The sequence below is a fragment of the Schistocerca nitens genome, chromosome 6 (genome assembly GCF_023898315.1).
Source record: "Schistocerca nitens isolate TAMUIC-IGC-003100 chromosome 6, iqSchNite1.1, whole genome shotgun sequence".
NCBI lineage: Eukaryota > Metazoa > Arthropoda > Insecta > Orthoptera > Acrididae > Schistocerca > Schistocerca nitens.
Window position 1 is genome coordinate 343,625,441 of NC_064619.1, and position 24,210 is coordinate 343,649,650.

Here is a 24,210-nt window from a genome sequence, read left to right on the forward strand (position 1 = left end):
AGAACAGCAAACGCTTCTCACAAATGCGATTCATGATTTCATCGCGGCATCAAATGCGAGGCATCTCTCGTCGTTGTCTCTACCTCCTTCTCCTCCTTACGACGAGATGGCGGAAGACTGGTCTGATTACGAAAAACGTCTTCAACAGCACTTCTTGGCATTTCATGTCGTGGACGAACAAACATGTAAGTCTCTGTTCCTTTCATGGATTTCACCTCAAATGTATCAGTTGTTGTCGCAATTGGCTCCTTTGAAAGATCCTGCATCTTTGTCCTTTGCTGAAATGTGCTCACTTCTGTCCGTCTATTTTCAAAAGCAAACACATGTGGTAGCCTCTCGTGTTGCCTTTTATCGTTGTCAAAAACAACCAAATCAGTCCTATCGCGCTTGGGATGCTGAACTTCACGGCCTCAGTAGAAAGTGTCAATTTGTTACTGAAGTTCACAAAGAATCCTACGCCGATTCCATGGTACGGGATACTATTATCCGATCGGCGCCCGACAAAGAAGTTACGCAATGTGCCCTTCAGTTGGCAAATCCGACTCTAGATGAAGTCCTATCCATCACTCAGTCTTTTGAAATTTCTCGCGCCACTGGAGCGCAAATAGAGGCATGCGCCACTGGAGCGCGAATAGAGGCATTGGGCGACGTCGGGGAAATACAACCTCTGTGCGATGTTGACGAAGCGTGTGGCGTGTCCCTGCCGGCCGACATGGCCGCATTACACTCCCAGGCACAGCCTCAGCCTAACCATAAACAAACCTCTAAGAAACTGCAGCAAAACCCACAGCAACTTCCTTCATGTCCGCGGTGTTTTACGGAACATTCATGAGAAGATTGTCCACAACGTTGGGGCGTGTGTCACAAATGCAAAAAAAAAAGGGTCATGTGTCATCCGTTTGCAAATCCGACTGCATACATGATGTTCATGAACATGACGCTGATTCTGATCCTGTGTTGTCTGTCAATTGTACTTCTTCCTTTTCAGGGAAGTTATTCCTCACTGTCCAAATACTTGGTCGAGATGTTCGCATGCAGGTGGATACTGGTTCTGCTGCCACTATCATAAATTCTCAGAAGTATCTTCAGTTGGGTTCTCCAATCCTGTCACCTGTCACTAGGCAATTACAGACTTACAATAAATAGAAGATTTCTCTCTTGGGATGCTGAGGTATCTTACAAATCTGTCGTTCACACTGTTCCCATATTTGTGGTCGACCATAGTAACGTGGAGAATCTTTTTGGTTTCGATGCCTTTCGCGTTTTTGGGTTCTCCGTAGATGACTCTGTCAATGTCGTCTCTGATGCTATTCCTTATGCTCAATTGGATTCCTTGTCGATGACATTTTCATCCCTTTTTTCTCCTGGGTAAGGCTGTGCAAACGACTTTGAAGCTCATATCATGCTCAAACCTACTGCTCGGCCTAAGTTTTTTCAGGCTCGGCCCATTCCTGTGGCCCTTTGTGATCAGGTCAAACGGGAGCTGGATCGTCTCACTGCTTCCAGTGAGTGGTCCTCTCCTGTTGTTGTCGTTGCTAAGCCAAATGGTGATATTCGTCTCTGTAGCGATTTCAAAGCCACTGTAAATGCTCAATGCCTTATCGACATTTACCCTATGCCTCGACCTGAAGAATTGTTCACTAAACTTGCGGGAGGCCAGTATTTTTCTAAACTTGACCGGTCAGAAGCTTATCATCAACTTCCTCTCGATGATGCTTCCAAGCAGTTTCTGGTCCTTAACACGCCTTTTGGCCTCTATCAATACCAACGATTGCCATTTGGGGTTGCCAGCACCCCTGCTCTCTTTCAGCGATTCTTGGAACAATTATTGCTCACTGTCCCTGGGTGTATAAATTACCAGGACGACATTGTTGTCACTGGCTCCACCACTGACGAACATCTTCAAAATCTCCGCACACTTTTTCATGTCTTACAGACTGCCGGTCTTAAGTGTAATCTTCAGAAATCAAAATTTTTTCAGGCATCTATCACGTACTTGGGGTTTCAACTCTATTGGGATGGTATTTGTCCACTTCAGCAAACTGTCGCTGCGATCGATGCCTTTCCTTGCCCTACATCTGTTAAGGAACTGCAGGCCTTCTTGGGGAAAATAGCATACTATCACAAGTTTTTACCATCTGCTGCTTTGGTGGCTCAGCCGTTGCATTGCCTGTTGCATAAAAATGTGCCTTCTCACTGGTCCACGTCATGCGATGCGGCTTTCCAGAAATTGAAGACTATGCTGAAATAGGCCCTGTGCCTGGCTACTTATCGACCTGGCCAACATCTTGTTCTTGCCATGGACGCCTCTCAATATGGGGTCAGTGCAGTCCTTGCACACCGTTTTTCTGACGGTTCTGAACAACCCATTGCTTATGCCTCCAAAACGCTCACGGATGCCCAACAAAAGTATTCTCAAATTGAAAAAGAAGATTTGGCCATTATTTATGCTCTCCATAAGTTTGGTGTTTTTCTCTATGGATCCAAATTTCATCTTGTTACGGATCACAAACCACTTGTTTCCTTGTTTCATCCATCAACGTCACTTCCCGACAAGGCTGCACACCGCCTCCAGCGTTGGGCTCTTTACTTGTCTCGTTTCAATTATGAGATTCATTTCCGGCCGACGGCTCAGCATGCGAATTCTGATGCACTGTCTCGCCTTCCCATGGGTCCTGATCTGGCATTCGATAGGCACGAACTTTTGTGTTTCCACCTGGATGTTGCCGAGCAGCAAGTTGTGGACGGGTTCCCCAACACCAGAGACTGGCCGGCGGCTGCTACGGGTTCTGACCCTACCCTCTCCCAGGTTTTACGCTGTACTCAGAAGGGTTGGCCAGATCGTCCATCCGCTAAGACTTCTGATCCATTGCGGAACTACTACACTTTGTGTTACCGCCTCATGGCTAGGGATGGTGTTATCCTCCTTTCCACCAAAAATGCTTCGCCGCGTGTTGTGGTACCTGTGTCTTTGCGTGCTTCGGTCTTGTGCCTCCTTCACCAAGGGCACTGGGGTGTCTCTCGCACAAAATCTATGGTGTGCCGTCATGTGTACTGGCCCGGCATCGACTCTGAAATCGCACACATGGTTGCTGCCTGCGGCCCTTGTGCGTCACAGGCCGCTGCCCCGAAGTCATCTTTGTCACCGTGGCCTTCGCCTGAGAATCCCTGGGAGCCTATTCATGCTGACTTCACGGGACCTTTTTTAGGTACTTATTGGCTTCTCGTTATTGACGCCTACTCGAACTTTCCTTTCATCGTCCGTTGCACGTCGCCTTCCACTGCGGCAACCACCAATTCTCTAGCTCACATTTTCTCTTTGGAAGGCCTTCCCTCTTCTCTTGTTACTGATAATGGTCTGCAATTTGCCTCTTCCGATTTTGCGGATTTTTGTGCCCATCACGACGTCATGCACGGCCCCTCCATTCCATCCACAGTCAAACGGTGAGGCTGAACGACTGGTCCACACATTTAAGGCTCAGATGAGGAAACTCTTGACTTCTTCTGCTGCTGATGATGCGCTTCTCCAATTTCTGGCTTCTTACCGTTTCACCCCCATGGGCGACCACAGCCCAGGTGAGCTCTTACATGGCTGACAGCCCCGCACGCTACTTCATCTTGTGCGGCCTTCCACCTCACGGCCGCGGGTGCCTTCGCTTGGCCGGTTCACCGCCGACGACCTTGTATGGGTACGGGGATATGGCAGGCGGCCAAAATGGAGTCCTGGCCGCATCTTACGACACCGTGGCCAATGCCTGTATGAAATCCAGACGGACACGGGTGTTGCAGTGTGTCATTTGGACCAGCTTCGGCCTCGTGTGCTGGCAACGCCTGTTCCAGATGCCGCTACACCACCTTCGGCTCTACCTGATGCTCGGGATACTGGAATCTCTCATTACTCACAATGCAGTCCTCTCACCATCATATCAGTGCCAGCACAAGAACTGACGCCACCAGGAGATGTGCCCATGCAGGAACCAGATGACCACCATCTGTCGGAGCAACTCTACTCACCTCCTTCTCCTACGGACGCGGACACATCGCCGATGTCTCCTGTAATAACACCCGGACTTGCCGCAATGTCAGATGGGTGCACGGGGCCCCAGCAGATTCGACCCCCACGTCTCCTGTCATCTCGACCCATTATCATCGGGGACACTTCCATCCGTACGGGAAGCCTCCTCCTCGAAACTTTATGGCCAGTCAAACAACACCTATGGACATTAGCAATCTACAGGCCACTTCCATCAAGACCTGTGCAAAAACTTGAAAGGGGAGAAAAGTGTTGCGACTCGCCGATCTTTCAAAGTGCCACCGCGCAGTTATGCGCGTCTTCTACATGTGGCGCTGTCTGCCAGCCATGCAGCAGCAGTGCCACCTAAGCGGCCAGCCAGCCAGCGGCTGCTAGACTTGGACTCAGTTATGATTTGACTGTTAAAGTGTACACACGTCTTACTCTGTTTACTTGATCTGTGACTTTCATGTATTGCGTCTTCCTTGAAATATATTTGTTCAACTTGCAGTTATAACAATTGTTTTTTAATGTAACAACATATTTTCTTAAAAATTTTCAACCCCTATTGCACTCCCTTAGATGTTGAATTTCCAGAACACTGAACCACGTATTTTCTGACTGAGAAGTCATAGATGTAGCCTTAAAAATCCTTTGTAGTTCTTTAGTCATCATTTATTTGCAAGATAACTTTCACCCATTATTTTTCCCCCTCAGTGGTTCAATTATGAAAAATGTTTTTTATTTTCTGAGTGAGAAACCAAACACCTGTTTTATAGTTCTAGCTTCAAAATTCACTTAATAGCAACATACTTTCAAAAAGCCTTTCATCCCTTATTTCACCACCTTACGAATGGAATATTGGACAATCCCTTCTTAAACAATGCCTACAGTATAAGATTCACACCCTCAGCAAACTTCAAGTTTCAATCCTTAGCTGTTTGGACTGGACGATAATGAGTCAGCGAATCGATCTATTTCACCCCCTTATGGACTGAATTTCCAAAAACACTTCTTTGTTTCTAACTGAAAAGCCAAATTTAAATTTTCATAGATTTACCTTTAAAAATGCTTTCATAATAAAATATTTTCATAATAAATCTCATCCCCTATTCAACCTGCTTAGGGGCTCAATTTCCAGAAACACAGAAACCCATATTTTTTAAATTCTTTAATAAAGATATATATTTTTTTTAAAAAAGCTTTCAGCTACTATTTCACTCCCATAAGGTTAAATTTCCAAAAATGCTGAAACACGTTTCTTTATTTCTGACCGAGAAGCCAAACACCAGTTTTCGTAGGTGTAGCTTCAAAACTGCCCTAACAGAAAAAAAAAAACACCTTTTATCTCCTATTTCACTCTCTTAGGGTCAGAATTTTGAAAAATCCCTTCTTAAGTGACATGTACAGTACAAGATCCACACTTCTCCAAATTTCAAGTTTCTGTCCTTAGTGGTTTGGGCTGGACAATGAGTCAGTCAGTCAGTCAGGACATTGGCTTTTATACACAGAGATTTAGGTTCTAAGTTGCTTGTGCCAAATATTGGAAATTTTCAAATAAGTTAAAATATGCTTTTATCTGTAGGAAATACGATTCTATAGATGTCAATAGCTATGAACAAGTCTCTCTCCTTACATCAGTACCAAAAATTTAGAGAAATTTTTATTCTTAAGAATTAAAATCCACAGTTAAACGAAATAAAAATAAAATAAAGCTATACAAAAGCACATGATTGGCCAGAAGCAGAATGTTGCAATACATGGTAGACTTACCAACAAAGAGGAAATTTTAATTTTTTTCATCAGGAACTTTATTAGTCACCTGGATGCAAAGCAAAAGCCAATTACAACATTTCCTGACTTCTCCAATGCACACACTGAGCTCTGGATATACTTTCTTCAGATGTCAGATATGCTACTAATACCTGAAAAATGGGTACTGCTCCTGGTTATGATGAATTGCCTGTTGATATTCTGAAGTTTGCTAGTTAGGAAACTTACAAGTATTTGTCAAAAATCTTTACTTCATCTATTGACTGCCCAGCAGTCCCCTCGACCCCTTATTGAACAAAGCAGTGATAATACTGCATCACTAGAAAGGAAGCATTCACAACATCTAATAAGGCTAATCTGCATTTTGTACAAAGACTGACTTGACACAGCTCAACCCACTGAGCAGGCTGGATTCTGCAGCAACTTCAGTATACATACCATATTTCTGTTCTCCAGGAAGTGATAAACAGAGCAAATGAATACTGGATGCCTCTATGCATAGCTTTTGTAGATTTTGAAAAGATGTTTGATTCAGTTAGACATCCTGCTATCATATGAGTCTCAGCCAAGCAAGGGGTGGAGGTGGCATATATTAAAGTCCTGTACCATACATTCAAAACTTCTATGGTTTTTGTTCATGCCAGGAAACCAACTAAAGCATTTCCAATTTACAGAGGAGTGAAATAAGGTGATCCCACCTGTTGAGGAGGATTCTTCAAACCCATGTCCAGCCATCCTGGTTTAAGTTTTCCGAGATTTCCCTAAATTGCTTAAGGCAAATGCAGGTTCCTTTGAAAGGGCTTGGCCGCTTTCCTTTCCACCCTTCTCTAATCTGAGCTTGTGCTCTGTCTCTAATGACCTCTTTGTCAATGGGACAGTAAAGACTAATCTCCTTCTCTCCCAAACTGTTCTCTGCCATCCTGGAAATGGCAATGTCAGAGCTGAACTGGAAAGAAAAAGGAATTAGAATTAGTGGGAAGAGACTTAACAACCTGACATTTGCAGGTGACGTTGTAGTATTGGCAAATGATTTTAAAGAACTACAGATGTTGGTGTCAGCTCTCGCCTCAGAAAGTCAGGCAATGGGACTGAACATAAACCTTTCCAAGACTAAGATGATGTCTAATAAACTTACAACTCAAAAACACACTACTAGACATCATCAGAAAATACACCTACCTCTTGGACATCTTGTAAATATGACCGAAGACATAAGATCAGAAATCTTTCAATCCATTATGCTAGGCTGGCAAGCATTTGGAAGACACTAACACAAATTTATTGATATCATTTGATGGTTGCTCAGACTGAACTGTTATATTTTAATACAATATGGAATCTTGAACTATGAAGTCATCATAGACTAGATCACAAGCTATGAAAGAAACTATCTAGAGAATCCAGGTTCATTGCAAAAGATGCAATACCAGCAAAACACAATCCTGCTGAAGAATAATCATTACATAAACCATAGACTGTAAGCATATTCAAACCAATGAAGGCAAGTAGGAATGTTAGCATAACAGTCAACACAGAACTGATGAGAGAGAGTTGGTCTGGCCCCTTTATTCTTGTGTCGTGACCAGCAGTGTAATCTGTGAAACATGTTGGTGTTGGCATTCATGAAGAAACTTAAAGTTGCGTACTAGCTGCTCTCCTAGTGTAAAGGTCAATTATTGCTATATTTTACATGTTGCTATATTATGACAGGAATACTAAAATCCTCATCCCACCTCTCCTTTAAACAGGGGTGGGCATGTTTTTGGATGAACTGGCAAAAGATTGGGGGAGGGGGAGGGGGGGGGGTGAGTGGTCAGTGGGGATGGGTACTGCTTATGGCCATACTAGTAGCTCCTGTGTGCTAGGAATTGAGAGTTGTCCATTGGCTCTTGATAAATTCCATGACCCCAAAACTGGCTCTGAGAGCGGCTCCATTACCATAGATTCTCGAGATACTGTAGTATTGGAGACCCTGCATGCAACTGAAAGTGGGCTGTAGGTGGAATGATATTCTGCACAGATCACCTGTTGTCCTCTTGCAGAAGCAGGAATAGGAGCAATGGAGAGGTACCCTCTGGTTGCCACGACCTCAACTACTCTAGTGGCAGGTGAGTCTTATGCTTGGAGCCATGACTGAGATCAGCTGTCAACTCCACCAGTCCATGATGGTGACTAGTACTCAACTGGGCTTATGACAGATACATCCTGACCTGTCCCTCTGCATTGAAAGGTGTTTCTTCTTTTTTTTTTCTTTTTTTTCTTTTTTTTTTTTTTTCTGCTGAAGGCAGTGGGTGAAGGCAGTCTAGAAGTGATGAGCATCAGCTTCCATATAGAATCTGTCTTGCAGAACCCATGGACTAGAGATGGCCTAAATATAGAAAGGAATCTTGTCAAAGCTTCAACCAAAGATGTGATCTACAGGGTGTTTTCTATTTGAGATTAGAAGGTCCACACTAACTGCTTGAAGCTGGGTGAAACAGACTGAACAGACTAGTAGTGAAATTTTAGATGCCTTTCTTATGACCAAAGGGTTTCAACTGAGCAGATTATTTTAGCTGCTAACACCTGGGTATCCCTTGACAGCAAATTTAGTGCATTCACAGTAGTTTATGTCGTGCTGGACACTGTGCTGGTGATGTATTGAAGGTTAGATCAAATGTCTGCTGAGAAGAGCCTCATTAAGCCCAAGAATGACCTTGTGTAGTCGTGTGTTCTCTTAAAAGGGCTTTGGCATTATGGCATTCTGTCCATAAATGTATATCTGTAAATCAAAATCTTCAATATTTTGTATTTGTGGGGATCCAAAGCCTCTAGATACTTAATAAACGTGAACATGGTTCAAGGGCCATTTATTAAATTAAATTAAAAAAATTTGATTTATTAAATCAAAATTTAATGTTGGGTAGAATTTAATACCATGTTTCTTTAACCAATGCACTGTAGCATGCTTGAATTCTCCTTAGCATGTTACCCACAAGATGTGTAAGATGTTCCTGGTTAAGCCAGAACCACTCTTTGATGGTAACCATTTTTTGGTCATCCTGTATGTTAGGAGGGTCTCTGTACTGACAGACTATAAGTTTCAACTGATCCGAGGTATGCTCAGTCAGGTTAATGTCAGCAGGTTATACAGGCCATACGATTCAGCTGATAACTGCTTCATGGAGGAAAGTGTTCATGAGAGTGTTGAGTATACTTGTGCATTATCATTTTGAGAGGTGGACTCTTAGTACCCCAGCTGGATTTACAAACGGGAGATTCATAATGGGTAACATCACCAATATCCTGTGAGGACATCTAAAGAGGGAAAGCCACTAGTATAATATACCAGGCACATGAAATTCCACAGCAAGCCAATATAAGGCTGCCTAGTGGATGGCTTGTTCTCAGTTTTTTCTTTATTAGCTTCTGTTACTCATCTTTGCCTCTACAAACTGAAGAACAAACAGTCCTGCTGTTTACCTGGACTGGATTTGACTTGTGTTTAGATAGTGACTGCCATGCTTTCAGATTACAACATGGCTAAGATTGATGAGCCATAATCTGCACTCTACAAACTGCTATAACATTCCTGTATAGTGCTTCTATTTGATGAGTATGTGGTTTCCAACACTGTAAGACTTATTTGGAATTGTGTTGTAAGTGCAATGAACATGCTTGATCTTTTATTAATTTCAATCAGAAACTATAATTATTTCAATTTGTGGAGTAACAGACAATTTTATCTGTTGCTACAGAAAGCTAACTTTGTGTTCATAAACATTAGTTGACTCTAAAGTGAAGGTCATAAGAGAACTCTTGGTGAAATGTTGGCTGTAGGGTTGGACAACAGGTTGTACAACCTTGTTGTAAAACTGCACAGTCCTGCAATTGCCTTTGTTCATGATGAAAGACTTCTGATAAGCTGTACACAATACTGGCCCAAATCATGGTTGAACATCTTCCCATTGTACCTGTGAGTCTGCATGCATCAGAAGCACATTGGTACGTGGTCACACCCACTTTCTTCTAAGGACAATCATCAGGTGTCAAACAAATCTGTGTCAAGAAAACCCTACACAACCCTACATTCAACCAGTATAATGAGGCACAAATCACTGAAGATTTACCTTTCAGAGGTAACCTGTGGTTAATAGCACCAGGAAATGACAGCTATCTACAAATAATGGCATGTAGGTAAACCAAGGAAAATCTAACTGAACTGTGTGTTGTCCTTTTGGAGACAAATCGAGTGATGTGATGATCCAGAAAATACGCAACCATCTCAACATAATCAATTTGACCTCTAAGCAATTACTACAGAGAATAGTACAAAACCCCCAGCACCACTGTATGTTTGTAGAAAGTGGGCAATGGATCCTGTGGAATGGAAGCTGGTCATCCACACACACACACACACACACACACACACACACACACACACACACACACACACACACACACAGAGAGAGAGAGAGAGAGAGAGAGAGACAGACACTATTCTTCAAACAAACATTTATTTAACTTTACTCAGATCACTATCACTTGTCTATATACTGGTGAAGTCAAGAATTATGTATGCACAGTTTACATCCCTTAGTCCAAAATTCAGGTAAACTGTCGATGAAGAGACTAACGAGGTGTTATTTTCTTTGTTTTTGAATATCTGCGGAATTTTAATTTCATGCCAGATGCCTACTGACAACCTGTTGCATACTTTTGGACCAGAGTATAAAATTCCATTCTGAACCCTAGACAGTGATGCATAGCCTATATGAAGATTATTTTTGCTAACACTATTGTGTCACGAATTCCACTTATGTTCTAAATTCTTCTTGCTGTCAACAAGAAATACCACTACGGGATATAGGTACTGGCATGTAAGTGTAAAAGGCTTTGCAATATGTTTGGTTGTCAACTTCACATAATATTCTTTCTGCACATTTCTGTAGAATAAATACTTTTTTAACCTCAATTATATTGACCTAGAGGATTATAAGACATTACTGAATGAAAGTATGCTAGTAATCCTGTCTCCAGATCCATACGACGAGAGAGATTTATAATTGCAATGAAGCAAGCATAAGTGTGCTTTTTGGTTAAGTTAATCACATCCTAGTGCCACTTCAGTTTATGATCCATTTGGATGCCTAAGAACTTCACACATGGAGCCTCATCCAGTGTGTGGCAATTGATCCTTACTTCTGTTACCTGTAAATCATTATTATTTGTTTGGAATTGCACAATATGAGTCTTTGTAAGATTAAAGATTACATAATTTGGCATGAACCAGTTGTATGTCTGTCCCATTATTCTGGGATCAATGTACTAGGGCCTATATTAGAATACTTGTGTGATCAGGAAATATCACAGATTTTGAAAAACCATACAATGTTGGGGGTAAATCATTTATGTGGGTCAGTGTCAGTTGGGGACAGTGAGACACAAATGTTGAGGGTACATAGACATGTCTCACTTTCCCCATTGCTTGTTCTTTGTTTCTGAAAACATTTCCTTGCTTTATAACACTGTGAATTTAGTATTTTTAGAATCCAAAATTTACTTGTTATAAAATGCCCACGAGAAAGGAGACAAATAAGGAAATTGGAAGTGTTTCACAATCTTCAGTGAAGGAAACCACCATCTTGGTGACTGAAAATAAAATGAACATCAGGAGTGCATTTAAACAGTTTGGCTTATCATTTCAAGCTGTTATGTAGTACATCAAGAAACGTCTTAAGGACACTGCTTCAGAAATGTGCCTCAATTTTTCAGTTAATTGCATTTTCCCACTAAATTTGGAACATAGCTTGTGTGAATTTTTAATTCTATGCTCTAAAATGTTATGGACTTGCTATGAAAGACTACTGTAGTCCAGCTTATGACTTCAGTATTAAAAATAACATTATTGTCCCCAAAATATGAACTGAATGTGAGAAAGCATCCAAGGACTGAATGAAAGTGTTTCAACATAGATTTCCCCAACTGTCTCTTCGGATACCAGAAGGATGCAGCTTGTCTGGAGCTATAGGTTTTAATAAATTCAGTGTGTGAATCTCCTGTGTAAAACTAGAAGAAGTTATCAAACATCAACCAAATTTTGCTGGTGGATCACACATTTTCATTCTAGATTTAAATGGAACGACAACAGTGTGTAAGTCACAGAAGATTCTGGCATTAGGAGGTATGAGAAAAGTTAGCAAAGCTACCAGTGGAGAGCATGGAACATTGGTTACGACATTGCATTATAAGTGGTTTTGGTAACAGTCCACCACCCGTCCCCTCCTCCATCCCCTTCCCTCTCCCCCTGTGATATATTTTCACGTTTGAATTTCAAAGAGCATATGACATTAGATGCATCTGTTGGTACATTAGGTCTTGCCACTAAGGGTGGATGAATGAACACAGAATGTTTTGTGGAAATCATTCAGCACTTCATCAAATTTTCTGCCAGCTCCAAAGCAAATCCATCTTTTTTACTCATAGATAATCATGAGAGCCATCTCTCAATAGAGGCCACTGATCTGTACAATGAGAAAGGAATAATGATTTTGAAGATTCCACCTCCCTGCACTGATAAATTGTAGCCCCTTGATGTCAGTGTTTTGAAACCATTTCATACATTTTATGAATCTGCTGCAGGCATGTGCTTATGTCAGATCCAGGTGAAACATTTTCAGTTTACAATGTGCTCATTGTGTGGAAGTAGCACACCCCCAAAGAGTGACTCCAGTTTATATCATTGCCGAATTTAAGAAGACAGGCATTTTTTCATTGGATCACCATGTGTTTAATGAAGATGGTTTTCTCCAATCCTCTCTTATGATAGGCCTCTACAGGGGAACCTTTAAATTGACATAGCACTTCACAAAGTCCCTACACTAGCAACTGATGTGTGACACTCATCACATTTTGATAGTAAAACACTATCTATAGTGACCAGTTCTTCACAACCATAAGAAGGATTTAAAACTATTCCTTACTCTCTCCAGAGGAAATACAGGGTTTCCCAAAGGCTAAACCAAGAAAAAATTACTCTCAATGGCAACTTAAAGGAAAACCAATGGTTCCAATGGGCACACTAGAAAGGAATGAACTACAAATGAAATGAAAACCAAAAGGTATTAAGAGACCTAAACCAAAACAGGCATTGTTTCTAGATGATGATAGTGATTAGAACAAAAGTGAATTAATTTTGCAAAATTCTTCAGATACTGAGAATTGTGTTTTATAACATCTGTTCCCAGAGCCAGAACTTGTTAACTCTGAAGACAGAGCACTCACAAAGTCAGGTGGTTTCGTTTTAGTAGAGTTTGAGATAAAAAAGAAATTATGCTTTGTAGGAAAAATGCTTAGAGTTGTTGATGAGTCATCTGAGTGTGAAGTGATATTTCTCAGGAAAAGTTTTGAAACAAGACAATAAATTTGTGATGCCTCCAGTTACTGATATTTCTTACATTGACAAAAAATGTATAAAATTGATGTTGCTGACCCCTTCCACAAGACATGGCAAGACAAAACAACAACAGTCTGCTCTTTCATTTAAGATAAATTTTGATTCTTATGATGTTCGCTAGGATTTGAGACACTGGCTCACGGTTCCCGCAAGTAAAAATTCATGGGTACTGTGAAACATTTTCATTTTCAATTTTTTTAAATCAAAAAAGATACTATAAAATATAATTGTACCACTCACTTATACTTAAGCACATCATAGGTTGTTATCACAGGATATTATGCTAATAAATTTTGTTTAGAAAGTGTAACTTGATTCTCAATTTTAGTGTCTCACTGTTCCTATTCCTCCCCTACAGCATGTGCTGAACCAGAATCTAAACTGGGATATAGAAATCAAAAGGCTTCTTAATCACTTTCAGTGCAGTTTCATGTCATTTGTCTAATTCTATCCAGACTATAGTTGAGGCAGCTATACAACAGGTCTTCCTTAACAGGTGACACTTATTAGGTATTGATCTCAATGTGGAGAGAGTGCACATACTGCTTGGAAGCATACTACCTTTTGTGAATTTCATAAATGATTATTTTGTGAACAGCTCCCCATTTTCATAAGGTGTTCCCTGACCAAATATCTTTTCAGGCACCATATTGGTCATGTTATATGCGACCATTTGCAGTGGAGCAATGCATGCACCCTCGAAAGCCACTTGCATTAGCAGTGTGTTGTAATCTGTGAGAGTGCACTGCGAAAGAGCAGTACTGTGAACTTCCAAGAGTGCCCATCATAGGTGAGTGCCTGTTTAAATCCTGCCACACTATGCTTGTGCTCAGTTATCATGTTATTACTTCTTGCATAGATTTGCCTTATCTTATTGTGTTCAGTGTATGGTATGGTGATTGGCATACATGCCCCAGTCCAAGTTGTATTAACATTCTTGGTTGTGTTGTGTGTCCAAGTTACAACACAAGTGGTGACGAATGTGGGATTGTTCTCCGTGTGGTTTTCAGTTCTGGTTGGTTCTCCGTTGCATCTACAATGCCTGATGGTACTACTGCTGAGTTTTTATACCTGCTGGTTGATCAGCAAGGGGTTCTTTTTGTGGCTTTGCAGCACCTTAGTCAACAGCAGGAGGCGTTCACCACAGCGCAACACATTCAAACCCAGGTTTTGCAAATGCTTGCCTCTATTTTGGCTAGTTCAGGTCCATCTCAACCTACATCACCTGCCACATCGCCCCTAGCACCACCTGTTTTGCTTGTCACTACCCTAGGTCATTTATCCCCTGCCGTTTCCAGCTTACAATGAGTCTGTCGAAGAATGAGAAGCCTAAGAAAAACAATTGTGGCAACATTTTCATGCATTTGGATTGGCTGATGCTACCTTAAGCCATGTTTTATTTTTGTCTAAGTTATCAGCTCACATGTATCAACTCCTTTTCCATCTGGCCCCCCTGCAGGATTTGTCTTCTTTTACTTTTGATAAAAATGTGTGCCAACTTCTTTTGAAATACTACTGTAAATGGATGCATGTCATTGCCACTCGAGTTGAGTTCTATCAGTGTTGCAAGAAACTGGAACATTCCTATATGAGTTGGTTTGCTGAGCTTCACAGTTTAAGCTTCCCTGTCACTTTGTCATTGATGTACATAAGGAGTCATATCTGACCAAATGGTTCATGATGCAATCATTTGGTTTGCCACCGATTGTGAGATTTGGGAATGGCCCTTCTATGTGAAAATTTTTTCCTCTCTGACATTCTGACTATTGCAAAATCATTTGTGGTTTTGAGGTGTGCAGGTACCCAGGCTGAACCATGGTATGAGGTTGCAGAAATTGAACCTTCTTCCCCCCCCCCCCCCCCCCCCCCATCCCCCACCCTCCGAACCCCACCCTGCTGTTTGGGTTTACTATTTGTGATGAAGTTAATCTCATCTCTGATCAAGTGCTTTCTACACAACTCAACTCTATGCTCTGAATTTTTCACCCTGCTTTCTGTGGGTTTGGCTTGTGCCAATAATTTCAAAGCCCACATTGCTATGAAATATTCAGTGGGCAGACCCCATTTCTTTTGGTGCTTTGTGTCCAAGTCAAGACAGAGCTCGACTGCCCCACGGCCTCTGTGGTTGTCCTATGAATTGCATCTAGCAAATGGACTACCCCCTTACTCATTGTCAAGAAGCCACTGGAACGGTTATGCCTTTGCAGTGATTTCAAAATTTCTGTCAATGCTCAGTCTATCATTGACATGTATGCCTTTCCAGGCCCTGATGAACTTTTGCCTAAGCTTGCTGGTGGTTAGTTTTTCTCCAAGTTCGACCTGTCCGATGCATTTTTTCACTTCCCATTGATGCCGACTCTCAACGGCTCGTGGTGTTACAGGCCGCTGGGTTAAAATACAATTTGGAAAAGTGCTGCTTCTTTCAGCCATCTATTGTTTATCTTGGATTTGAAGTCTCTAGTGCTGGTATCAAACCCCTTTGTCAGAATGTCTCTGCTGTTGTGGCTCTTCCACATCCTACATTGATCAAGGAACTCAGTGTTTTTTTAGGTAAGATTGCTTATTATCATCAGTTTTTGTCTGGGGCTTCATTGGTTGTATAACAATTACATGCCTTGCTGCATAAGGGGACATCTTTCCACTGGTTGCTGGCTTGTGAAATGGCGTTTTCCAGCTGAAGTCTATGTTACAATCTGCATCTTTCCTCATAACCTATCGACCGGGTCCACATTTAGTGTTAGCAACAAATGCATCCCAGCATGGGCTAAGGGCAGTGTTAGCTCATAAATATTCAGATGGCCCAAGTGGCCTATTGCGTACACATCAAAGATGTTTAATTCAGCTCGGACTAGACATCCACAAATAAAAAAAAGAAGCCCTCACCATTGTTCAGGTCTTAAAGAAGTTTCATGTTTCCCTAAGGGGTGTAAAATTCCATCTCATCACAGATCATAAGCCATTAGTTTTGCTATTTAACACCTCAGCATTGTTGCCAGACAAAGCCTCCAATGTTGGGCACAGTTGCTCTCTCAGTACAACTATGAGATTCCCTTCCACCCAACAGCTAAACATATGATGCTGACATACTTTCCTATCTTCCAGCTGGTCCAGACCTAGTTTTTGATCGGGAGGAGTTACTCTGTTTCCATGTCGATGAATGCAGTCAACAAACTGTTGGTGGTTTTCCAATCACTAGTGCTCGGGTCACACAGGCTACTGCTACTGATCTGATTTTGCAGAAAATCATACATTGTGTACAACATGGCTGGCCTGAGGCATCTCCATTATGGGCATCTGACCCCCTCTGTAACTACTATGTGTTTCAGCATCATTTCTTTATCATTGATGGAGTTCTACTGCTTGTTACAGACTATTCGGCTCCTTGCATAGTGGTTCCCTCAGCTCTCCATTTGGAGATCCTGCAATTGCTTCATGCTGATCACTGGGGAGTCTCATGCACCAAAGTGTTAGCCCACCATCATGTTTTTGGGCCTGGTTTTGACAGTGACATCACTCATTTGGTTACACACATTCTCAATATGCGTAGCAGCAAGCTGCCCCACGGACAATATTGTCTCTGTTGCCGCAACCTTTACAGGCCTGGGACCACCTCCACATTGATTTTGCTTGTCCTTTCCTTAATGTACACTGGCTAATGGTGATTGATGCCTTCTCTCAGTTCCCATATGTTGTTTGTTGCCCATCAGCTTCAGCCTCTGCCACTGTTGCAGCCCTGTCGAAAATTTTTTCCTCAGAAGGACTTCTGGCAATGTTGGTCTCTGGTAACAGCTGTCAGTTTGTATCTCATGAGTTTCCCTTTTCTGCAATGCCATGGTATTCACCACATTTTGGCCTGACATTCCAGCCACAGCCCAATGGTTAGGCTGAAAGGTTGGTTAGAACATTCAAAATGCAAATGAAAAAGTATGTGACTTGGTCCCCGATGTTGCCTTGGATCAATTTCTGTCTTCCTATCAGTTCATGCCAATCGGCAACAACAGCCCTGCCGAACTGCTCCATGGTCGTCAACCCCAGACGCTCCTGCATCTCCTGCCGCACAGCCAAGGATGTCAACACATGCAGCCATCATCCATTTTCCAGTCTTGGATGGTTGTCTAGGAATGCAGATTTGGTCATTGTCCTAAATGGATTCCTGCTGTCATCTCCTGATGTGGTGTCCACTGTCTCTGCAATGTCTGTATGGAGGAAGGCCTCTGTGCCCATCATTATGACCAGTTGCACCTGTGCGTGGATGACAGGACAACCCAGGCCAGGACATCAACATCAACACACCAGTCTGCCTTGCTTGACGGATCACCTGATGCAGCTGGGCCCTGCCACAGCATACAAGGGGTCCCCCATCACAAGTGGATGAATCTGGTGTAGCTTCTCCTGTACCACTACCACTACCGGTGCAGCTGCCCTCCACTCTGGAGCCATCTCCTCTACCTGAGCCACCAACTGCAATGGAGCCACCACCACCAGGTCCTAGACCTGATGTCGACATGATGGAGCTCACGCTGATACAATCCTTCCTACTGTACGGGTTGCCACAAAAGGCAGACTGTGATGCTGCTCACACTCCTAGTAGTTCCAACCATACACCCCAGTATCAGCAAGTCACCACAGTCAGAGCCCTGCAGAGAAGACACCATGGACATCTCACAAATCCAATCTGTTCCCCAAGGGAAGAGGAATGAGGTAATTTTTGCACACTTGAAAGCATGCCGCGAAAGAGCAATACTGTGTACTTCCAATAAAGCCTGCCATGGGCAAGTGCCTATTTAAACCCTGCCATACTATGATTGTGCTCAGTTATCATGTTATTACTGCTTACAAACATTTGCCTTTTCTTATTGTGTTCAGTGTATGTTATGGTGGTTGGTGTGAATGTCACAGTGTAATTAAGTCGTATTAACATTCTTGATTGTGTTTTGCATTCAAGTTACAATGTGCAGTAGCTCACTGGTTTCCCCCAAAGGTCCATTTTGAGTGAGACATTATTTGCATCACTGATTAACTGAAAACTGCCTATGATGGGAAACTAGGCACAAAACTCACTGTTCATGGCAAAATTCATTATTTCAGTTCCATCACTTATCCTGCAAATTAGCACCGATAGTTCCTGATTAACTGGGTGAGCTGCAGTAATTCTCTTTAGTGCCAACAGTTTGTGTCAATTTCAATTAATTTATGCAGATCTCTGCATCTTAAAATCACAGAAATTGGTGAATATGAGGGGATTAGGCAGTGCTAGCCCTATTCCCAGAACCTGAGCCAAATGGTTGAACTGCCACTTAGTATCAAGTGACAGTTCTTCATGACAAACTTACAATTTAATACATGTTTACCATATGAATTTGCAGTCATGTGTAATCTCAAGGGCACTAGAGTAGACGAGATATATGTAATTCCCCGTCTACTCTGATGCTCTACACACTATCTTAGTTATGTAGTACACATACCGAAATAGCTAAAAAAATCTAGACATCCAGTAATCTGTTCTCCCGTGCAGAGGTAATGGAGTGCAGTGTCATTCTACAAGGCTTCAGGGAATATGGGAACTGAATGAAACTGAGCCATAAAGAACAAATTAAAGATGTCAGCATGTGAAATGCTATGGCAGAATACACTGCCGCTCCATTTCCTTGCACCCAACTGTTGAAACACAGGATGGAAGGCTGCCAGCTAAGGTGAAGGGGCAACATTCTGTGCTTAGGTCATAGTGTTATGAGGATGAACCAAAGGAATGAATAATTTTAATCCATCTCTGGATAACAAACTACATTACATGTCATAATTTCCTCTTGTAATGAGTGTACTATTGAATGTATGGTGCCTAGACCATGCATATTTTGTACATCATAGTTCCCACTTTTAATTTATACTCTGACTTATGCATTGCTGAAGACACTACCTTATGATGAGGTGTTTGGAACATGATTTATGCGTGTGTGTGTGTGATCTATTTTTGATGTAAGCCTTATTGGCTGAAAGCTTTATTTATTTGTGACAGTATTTTTTGTTGTGCATATGTGCAACTCAGCATCTCTGCTATATGGTGAGTAGCAACTTTTCTTTTCATAATAGTGTTATGTTCGATCATGGATTTTCCATTGTTTGATTTATGAATGGTTAGATTACTTTCAACTAGTTTTTCCTTTTTGAGTTTCAGCTTTTATTCAAATCATAAATACATACCATCATGTTCTGTGCTGGTTACTTCTCCATCATAATTTGGTGTAACAGAATAGACAGTTGTGGATCCATTAGTTTCAAACTCATGGAACTCAGCTGGAGTATCTCCTGTTCTATTAAAATGGACTACAGCCTCAAATATCGCTGGAACAGAGAGGATATCAGTTAATTATAATCAGTTAATCATAATCAGTCTAAATTATATGTAGACTGACAATATCAAAATTTCTACATCTATTAACACCATAAAATATAGTATTAGCAATAGTATTACACGTATTACATGCTGTGAGTGTGCTCTACAGTTTGCAAGCTAACTGCAGTAGTACCTTGTCTACTGTGCAACAATTATGAGTTGTAGGTGCATCATATCACATGGAGAATCACATCACTGCTGACTCTCTTAATTATGAGCACCTATTGGTAAAGAGAGTAACAATAGGCAGTTGTGCAAACAGCATCTAAATTAGCTGGAAGGGGCTCAGTTAAGTGCTGCTGGATCTTCTTGGGTATATGAAGCCATGTTGTCTGCATTGCCTCACACTGTTGAAAGTGGTGTTGTAGAGAGTTCACTCATTGAAAATGAGAAACGAGATAATTATCCACATAGTCTCTTATGTTAAAATGTGGTGAATTTAGAGGCTAGATAAAGACTTTCTTTTTTTGAATGTGCATTTCCAACCATCTATGGACACTTCTAGCTGGATGTGGTACACATTACCATGCCGAATGATCCTATCCTCCCTAGAGAAGACACTCACCAATTACAATGCATACTACATGGGTTAATAGCCTGGAAGAATCCCAAGAAAATATTACTCACCAACTTCCATCGTTCCAGCAATCACTGAAGGGTATTTGTTCACCATTGTCTTTCGATAAGGACACCAATGTCCACCAGTTATATAAATCAGAAAATAAAGCTTTTTGAAAAAGTAGCTAATTATCACTCAGCCCTGGCACAGGTTTATTTATATCGGCCAAATATTAATCTTTTTGTTATTCTAAAACCATTAGCACATGTGCTTACACCATTTGATTTTCTTTGGAGCTCAGTACACTGCAGGATTCACTGAACTTTTCGGTTAGTTGTCAATTGCCAATGCCTATGGAGCTCCACAGTTTCAATAACAGTTAAGGACATAATTACCATTTGTCCACTAATAATATGATTTTACCAGAGAGGGATGGTAATTGTTCACTACAGCTTTTCCTATTTTGAAATGTTTCCTCCCCTCACCTGGCTTGAAAGCCAATTATTCATTATTGCAACTTGGACACACAATTTCTATTTAACTATGGAATCATTGATGGAATTGGTGTTGTGGTATAACCACAAGCGCTGCAACAAAGAGGAAGAATGCAAGACCTGAGAAGGTGGTGAGGAAATGTTGGCCAATAGCCCGCTGAAAAGGATCGCGCAGTGCCAGGAGCGACCTCTGCATGAAGTGAATATAAGCGCCACTCTTGCCAGCCTCAGCCAGACATTAGAGGAGTATTAGCATGGCCTGGCAGAGAGTGCTACAATGTCAGATTTTAGTGATCCATATCCATTGCTTGTTTGAACCTTGTGTGAGACAGGACTCAGATTTATGTTGCATGTCACCCATTGCTTGCGACACCTTTGTACATTAAAATTAAGTATTGTCAGTCTGCTTTATAGAAATAAAACTACTAATGTTATTTGCTTGAATTCTTGTATATAATTTCGAGAATGCAGCATCCCGTAGGCAACCTATATGAGACGAGTGGGCAAGACCCAACACCTGGGACGAGAATCCTCCAAACCCAGTGCTCGATGGCCACGAAGTTTTCGTTTATGCTGTGCTGGTGCCTTAGTTCTCTCTTGTCTTTACTTTGTAGGGGCACTTATTGCTTTAACAGTTTCTTGTCGTTTTTGCTAATTTGTGTTTTTAGGTGGGCATTGCAGAAAATTTCTTTGTACATAGTTTTATCTATTTGTTACATTTGTGTCTTCCAACATGGCCACCCCACCTGTGCCACCCCCTGCTCACGTTCCACAGCTGCACACATTAGATGCTACACAGCTAATGCAGATGTTTCAGTTTCACATGCAGCAGATCTCAGCACTACTCAACACGGTGCAGCACTACTGGCCAACGCTGCACCCCATAGAACCAGCACTACCTACTACAGCTGATACACCAGCTTTTTGACAGTTTTGTGACCAAGAAGAGGAATGGATCAAGTGGTTAGCACAGTTTGAATCACATCTCATCACTCACAATGTACCAGGTACTGTGAATCTTCCCTATCTATTATCAACAGTAGGAAGTGGAGTGTTAGATTAATTCAAAAACTCTTTCCTAATGCCACTATGAGTGAACTTGCATATGACAGTGTTATCTCTTCACTAACTAACTATTATGACCAACAAGTGAGTGTGGTAGCAGCTAGGTATAAAATCTTTCATTGCATTAGAACAAACTTATCGCGAGTGGGTAACAGATTTGTAGGGTATGACAAGGAAACGCAAATTCAAATGTGCTTGCAGTGATTTATATTCAGATGTTATGTTGCACAATGCAATGGTGCACAATGTGCCTGATATCAAACTCACATTAGAGAACAAATTTTGGAACAGTCCAATCCATCATTTCAGCAAGTAGCGCAAATACTAGATCAGTACGATTCCGGTGCCTTGTCAGCTCATACATTTGAGCAGCAAGCTATTTGCCGGGTTGCGTCCCTTGCTTGCGATCGCCCCATTCCGCCCTTGTGGCATGCACTAGTCATGCCGATTAAACAACCTTTCATGCCACGTAAGCAGTTTGTTAAACTGGCAGTCACACAGGCGAACAGAATTAAGTCTTGCCCTCGCTGTTATACATGGCATGAATGCCAAGACTGCCCCTCCTGACAAGCTCAGTGTTACACTTGTGGTAGGAAAGGACATGTACAATCTGTATGTTCACAATGGAACAAACATAAGAATTTGGACCACTCACAAAAATCTAGTCACAAGGCACATGTTGTTAATGCAGTATATTCCAAGTCTGCAAAGGCAGGTGTGCAGTTTCTTCAGTGATACGACAGTCAAACAAATTTTTTGTTCATTTACTTCTTTGTGGGATATTTCCCTCTCCCACATTGCTCAATCATCACACATATGAACTGTTCGGCTCTCCACACCTGTCTCAAACTAGCACACAACTAATGGCTTATAATGGACAAGACATTCCCGTTCTCGGAACATGTACTTTGCCTACTATGCGTCTCTCGCATATGTGAACAGTGATGTTTACAGTGCTCCAATCATGAAAGTGTGAGAACATATTTGGTCTTGATTCTTTTGATTTGCTTGACTTTAACATTCAGGACAATGTGTTGTCAGTGTCTGCATTCAATGCAAAAGACAGTGTAGCTGGCTTGCTAAAAAATTCCAAGAACTATTTTCGGAAGGTTTAGGCAAAGCCAACAATTTTGTTACACATATTACTCTGAAAGTCAATGCTCAGCCCAAATTTTGCTGTGCCAGAACTGTTCCCATTGCTTTACAGAACAAAGTCGATGCTAAACTTTTTAAGAATTGCAAGGTAACAGAGTTATTGCGCCCATATCAGCTAGTCAATGGGCAAGTCCACTGGTTTTGCGCCCCAGACCTCTGAGTCTACAGTCAGCCAACAAGCTGTCATTGATACTTATCCATTGCCAAGCCCAGAGGATCTCATGGACAAATTAGGTGCTGGTCGCTACTTTTCAAAAATTGTTTTGCGCAATGCGTATCTTCAAATACCGCTCGATGAAGAATCTCAAAAAGTGTGCGTAGTAAATACTCATTTGGCCTTGTTTAAATATTTGTGTTTGCCTTTTGGCAGTGCTCCTGTTCCCACCATTTTCCAATGGTATTTGTAACAGCTGACTGCACAAGTGACAAACTGTTCAAATTATTTGGAAGATATTGTAGTAGCAGGTCGTCCACCTGAAAAACATCTTGCAAATTTATGTGATTTGTTTCATGTGTTATCTGAGGCAGGACTTAAGTGTAGACTGGGCAAGTGTGATTTTTTAAAACCTGAGTTGCAGTATCTTGGTCATGCATAAACAGTCAAGGTGTACATCCTCTGCAGTCGCATTTGATAGCTGTAAGTGATTTGCCAGTTCCTCGCAATGTCACGGAATTGCAGTCAGTTTTAGGGAAAATGAACTATTATCTTCGGTTCATACTGAATGCTGCACAAATTGCAGTTCCATTGCATCACAAGAAGGTCCCCTTTGTTTGGACAGATGAATGCCAAGTAGCTTTTCAGTAACGTAAAGACTCATTGCTCAGTGATTGATGCTTAGTTCACTTTGATCCTGACAAACCAGTTGGATTGCAAGTTGATGCTTCCTCTTCCAGAATCGATACAGTGCTTTTGCACAGAATTGGTGATAAAGACAGGCCTATTGCTTTTGCATCAAGTGTGTTGTCCAAAGCTTAGTGTAACTATTCACCAATTGAGAAAGAGGCTTTGGCTATTGTGTATGGTGTCACCAAATTGCACCATTATTTGTATGGAAGAAAATTCTACTTAGTAATGGCTCACAATTCCTTGCATTCCTTGTTTCATTTGACAAAACTGGTTCCTGTATTAACTGCCCAAAAATTGCAAAGATGGGCTTTGTTGTTGTCTCAATACCAGTATGAGATTGTGTATTGTCCAACAGTTCAACATGGTAATGTGCTTTCACATCTTCCGATTGGCCCTGATATAGATTTTGATGCTTCTGCTGCATCTTGTTGTCACATCAATGCTCAGGATTCTGAATTGCTTCAGTCTTTTCCGCT

At 41.6% G+C, this 24,210-nt stretch overlaps 1 protein-coding gene across 1 annotated transcript in view; it reads right to left on the bottom strand.

Annotated features, from left to right (window-relative positions):
• Nucleotides 1-24,210, bottom strand: part of LOC126262676 (uncharacterized) — a 152,116-nt gene that overhangs the window by 60,932 nt on the left and 66,974 nt on the right. The window contains exon 2 of the mRNA XM_049959450.1: nucleotides 19,422-19,562. Coding sequence (XP_049815407.1) covers nucleotides 19,422-19,562 — 141 coding nt within the window. The remainder of the gene's footprint in view (nucleotides 1-19,421; nucleotides 19,563-24,210) is intronic.